The following is a 5,495-nucleotide window of genomic DNA, read 5'->3' on the forward strand; positions in this document are numbered from 1 at the left end:
AGTAGTATAATTTTTTTTATAAAATACTAAGTACATTTTTTTATACATGGTAAGTAATTAATTTTTATTTTTTTGGTATTATAATTGTTTTTTATTTTTATTAGCACAATAAACGTGAATTAGTTGAGTCCCCGCAAGCATGTTGGGCCTTTGGTTGTTGGAAATGAAGTAGGGTTATTTCTGCTTTTTCTTAGGATGTTGTTTGTCTTTTGTCGTTTTGGTAATGCCGTTTACCTGTTTACACTTTACAACGTAAGTGATAAGTCCTTCACATTTATGAAGCAGCTCACGTGCATGTGCATCTGTTTTTCATATGGGATTGGGATTGGGATTTGATTTGACTCGCCAAACTCCTTATCCAATTTATCCTAATCCCCACCCAACGGAACAAGTTCACAAGGCCATGCATGTCTTTTCATAAAAAAAAGAGAGAATATAGATTTTATTAGATTAGATTTGCAATTACACAAGCGCCCCGTTAATCTTATTTCAATGGTTTCCAAGTATTACAAAAGACCAAGTTAAAATTTGATATAGAAATATAAATGTTCATCGAGAACAAGTTTCTCTTCACGGGACTAGTGAGCTTCCTCGTCATTTTCATGCTAATGACCCGGTATAAATTCAATAAGCAAATTGTCAACTATGGTAATAATCAAGATTATTACAGTACCACAACCGAACATAGTAGGTAAACAGCTATCAATCAAAATTTTATAGCTGTCTGTTACAACAATATTTAATGTGCAACAAATAATGCTACGTAGGTCGCTTACCTAATACCAACTGTACAGTGTGCCAAATGGTCCATACCTTTCTTCATGAGAGAATTATAGAACATTTATAAGACTTCGCCCACTACATTTGACATTTCCAAGCACCAAAAATTAATGAAACGAGCTGCTATTTAAAATTATCATGGCTGACTTTTCAAATTATCATGGTTTAATACTTGGAAAACGAAAACAGAAAACCAGAAACAAAATACACAACATAGAGGCATCATGATAAGGATATATAATGATGAGTATCATGGACATAACTTCATCAAGAGAAGTAATTGCAGTTTTTCTTCTTCTGATTTGGAGTGTCATACAACCTACAAGCTACACAATTCGGGTTCAAGTCTTCGTTGCCGGTCTAACCAAGCCCAAACCAGAACCACTTCCCAAATGCTTGAAGTCTGTAGCCTCAAGATGATCCCCATGACCAGCAAATCCAGTACCCCCTTTCTCCAAGTTGACCAAATTTCTCTCTTTACATGGTTTGTTGCAAATAAGACAGACCTTATCAACGGCCATGAATCTATCAGCACATTTCTTGCAAAATACATGTCCACATGAACTAAGGGCCACAAGTGACATTGTGTTGGTGAGAGTAACTTTGCAGCTAGGACAAAGGTAGGTCCTATCAAGAGCCTTGGGCTTTTTCTGCTCACTAGTATCTTCAGTGAAGTGGACAGGAAAAAGTGTCTTTAACCTCAGTTTCTCCCTGCCTTCTGGACAGATAGTACTGGTATCAGGCGCATCTACTTTAACAGCAGCTTCTGGCGTAGCAGAAGGCAGCCAAAACGCCTTCATTGTCCGCAGGGCTTCCTCCTCATAGGATGTGACCTTCACACTGTTTGCTCCATGGAAACCATTCTTATCACGGCTGTAATTTCTATCACTGTATTGTGGTACAGCACCATGATTTTGCTGATCAAATGCATCGAGCTCTTTAGCCTTTTGTAACATCAATTTCTCCTCCTCTTCTTCTTTTTCTTGCTTCTGCTGAGCAGCATGGGCTGCAAGCTTTCTGTTTTATTGTAAATATCATGAGCACATCACTGCATAACAACATGTGGTGGTATTCATACCACAGGGAAAAACATAACATAAACGAATAAACCAATGCAAGATATCATTGAAAGTTTTAGGCAATCAATGGAATTTGTCTAGCATAAGAACACATGGTTTAACATGATAACTCGTGCAACATCCAATACAAGTTAAGGCCCTGAAAGGACTAGAGGAAAGCAATTGTGAAAATGATCTAAACATTATAAATTTATATCAACATGATGACAAAAGGAAAGCACAATTTAAACCAGAGAGAAAAAAAAAAAAGCAAAGCATGTCGAAAGCTGGTGATAGTGGTCAAAGTGAAACCACAAATAAAACTTAAACTTCAGTCATCAAATAGCATACAAGCATCAAGCATGTTGAAAGTTCAATAAGCACATGCAAAGGTATAATACAAGACACTGTACTTAATGATTGGAGGCTATTGTCATCATCGGCCAACCTTCTCATGCCTAATCAAATTACAAACTCATAAAAGTATTATTGTTGGCAATTCTCAAAATTTCAACCAATGCATCTCAAATCTCAAACAGAAAGCCACAAGTGAACAAAACCTTCAATCAGCACTTTGCATAAATGGCATCAACATAAAAGAAACAAAGGCACCCATATTCATGAATGAGACCAGCCTCCTAAGCTGACATAAGCTACCCGTTGCAATAGATCTAAAAGCCAACTTAACTCCACAAAAAATTTTTCACTAATCCAATTCCAACTCTTTACTCCTAACAAAATGAACGATCAATGCAGTTCACTAAATAACCCTTTATTCCCAATTTCTTTCACATCCTGAAACACTGCATTTATACAAATGTACACAAACAATAACAAATCGCTGCAAAACGCCAAATTGTCTCATCAGTCATAAGCATGCCTTCCAAATTCTATCATGCATGAACTTATCAGTAAAATATCCTACGATCTGCAATTCCAGCTACAGAATTTCAAAGAAAATTACCCTTAATCAAAACACAAAACAGCATTGCATCACAAGCATGAGTTTAAGAAGGATCCAGCCCCACCACTTGAATAAGAATCCAACAAATCAAAAACTTATTTTCCTTCGGAATAAAAAGTGAAAAAAAAAAACGAAAATTAAAAAATTAAAGTGGTTGAAAATAGAGACCTTTGAATGTCTTTCTTCTGAGCCAACAAGCACTCGAGAATGCACTCTTTACAAAAGACATGACCTTTGTGGCAGCTCATGGGGTCAATGAAGGGCTTCAAGCAGAGGCAGCAAGCATCGAAGGGCTTGATGGAATCCTTGCCCAGCCTCTCCTTCTGGGTCCCATACCCTAGCTTCCGCTTCTCGTCATACGTGAAGAACGCGAGGTCGTTGTTGTTCTTCGAATGCCTCTGAGGCATCTCTTTTTCCTCTTCCGCTAATCACAATCGCAAATTTCAGACTCACCTGCGTCGATTCTAGCTATGGGGTTTTACAATTTGGGATTTCAATCTTCGCTCTATTCAATTGCACTTCGATATCTATTGACTTCTCAGGTCGGTAGCTTGAAGAAGGAAGGAGTCTGTCTACAATGGGCCCAAAGGGCCTCTTTTATTGGGCCAATAGGTTTTCGTAGGCCTATTTTATGGGCTTTTTTAAACTATACTCTTTTGTTAATATTATTTTTACTACTTTTCCTTTTTTTTTTATTGTTAGTCCAAAACTGACTATTTTTATTATTTATTTATTCATTCTAATTAACTTAAATTTTAAGAATTATGTACATAAATTGAGAGATGCTTCACTTAATAATCATTGATGCAAAATAAAAGAATTGTGAAAGAAAAAGATGAAAAAATTTTATTGATTGTTGATTGATTGAATTGTAAACTATGAAGGTAAAACTAAGTATATATAGAGTATTGGCCTATGAAAGATAAAATTAGATAAAGATAAGATATAGATAAAGATAAAGATAACTATAAGATAAGATAAAGACTAAATTATAATTTAATTTGTGTATTCTGTTGGGCTGAATTTGTGGGCTGTGAGATGTCTTTATTGTTGTCATGGGCTAAGGTAGAAGAGTGGTTTAATACGCCCCCGCAAACTGGAGGATGAAAGATGTCAAGAACACTAAGCTTATTCAGATTAAGATGGAAGGGTTGAGGAGACAAAGGCTTGGTGAAGATGTCAGCTAGTTGCCTAGAAGAGGGAATTGGGAGAAGTTTCATCACTCCAACTTGAGCTATATATATATTTATTTAACTCATTTATAATATATATTTTATATTAGTGATTAATTTTAATGTATATGTAACAAATACAAAATTTGTAAGGATTTAGTTTCCACCGTTAGTGTATTAAAGCAGAAACAGAAGATGCAAAACTTTTGACTTGTGTGAGTAGTGAGTAGCAAAGGGAAGGAGTGTAGTGGCTAAAATTTGAAGATAAGGCCACAGCCATTGATGTAGAAATCAGAATATCTTTCTCCTTTCATCCCACTATGGTTCACAAAAATATATAGAACAATCACAAGACGAATCAGAAACACCAACGGTTTTGGAGCTAATAGAATCCAAGGAATAATCACACAACACAAAAAGTAATCTCTCTCTCATGTCCGTGGTGGTAAATTTTAGTTAAAGCAAACAATGACAGCCACAAAAGTACCTACCCTACCCTTCCTCCTCTTCTTTCTTTCCTTGATTCCTTCAAATCTTGTTGCCAAACCCTTCTCCTTATTAGATTTAGTTTAACATTCTTTGTGAATTGTGACTGCACCATCCATGCTCCACTTGCAACCTATAAAATACTATACTAGATTCATTATGCTTTCACAAGCCACGTGGGGCTGTCGGATTTGTTTGGCCCCACATGCCTCTTCCCAGGTTCAAAACTCATTCTATACTTGTGAATGAATCACATGACAGGTGGTTATTCTTTCTTCTTCTTTTTTTTTTTCAATTAATATTATACACTTCTTTGTTATTATCAGATTTTTTTAATATCAGGTGACAATCGAATGTGTATATTATCTATACAAATTCTTTGGTTTTATAAACGTTGGAAAAGATTCTTGGCAATATCATCGCATGCTTCAAAGGTTAGATCATCTATGTGCAGTGGCAGAACTTGAAACAAAATTTTGGGAGTCAGATAGAAAATAATTATCAAAATATTTTTGATATGGACCTCATTTAAGATAATCTCGTCTCTTTGGTTTGGGTGATATTGCCAAATTTAATGACATTTTTCAAGATCTCGTTCCAAAAATTAAGGTTAAAGTCATCAGATGTAACTTTTTGAACTTTTGAAGGTTATATCTCAATTTTTTCGTGATTCATTAAAGTAGAAGAACTATCTACAGGTGTTGATATTGTAAAAGTTATATGTTCTCCTTCTTAAATATTAGACTTCCTCTTTAAAAATGTATTAATTCTTTGATTTTCATTATTATTTTATATAAAAATTTGAATATATATCCTGTAAAATATGTAAAGAAGAAGTTAGAAGAACAAATATTAAAATTTATAATATTTATTGATTTTTTTTATCAATTTATACAAATACAATAATATTAATACTTATTGAATATTCTATTATTTTTTATCATATAAAAAATTAAATTAAATAAACAGAAAAATATAAAATAATATTAAATTACATAAATAAAAAAGATCTAATTTTTTATATTTGAACTCAAA

At 34.1% G+C, this 5,495-nt stretch overlaps 1 protein-coding gene across 1 annotated transcript; it reads right to left on the reverse strand.

Annotated features, from left to right (window-relative positions):
• LOC107623578 (nitric oxide synthase-interacting protein) lies at positions 645-3,350 on the reverse strand. Its single transcript, XM_016325902.2, has 2 exons — positions 2,971-3,350; positions 645-1,797 (listed from the first exon to the last, which is right to left on the reverse strand). Exons 1-2 carry the CDS (start codon positions 3,207-3,209, stop codon positions 1,122-1,124), a joined length of 915 nt encoding a protein of 304 aa, XP_016181388.1. The 5' UTR covers positions 3,210-3,350; the 3' UTR covers positions 645-1,121.

Source organism: Arachis ipaensis, chromosome B10 (genome assembly GCF_000816755.2).
Source record: "Arachis ipaensis cultivar K30076 chromosome B10, Araip1.1, whole genome shotgun sequence".
Lineage (NCBI taxonomy): Eukaryota > Viridiplantae > Streptophyta > Magnoliopsida > Fabales > Fabaceae > Arachis > Arachis ipaensis.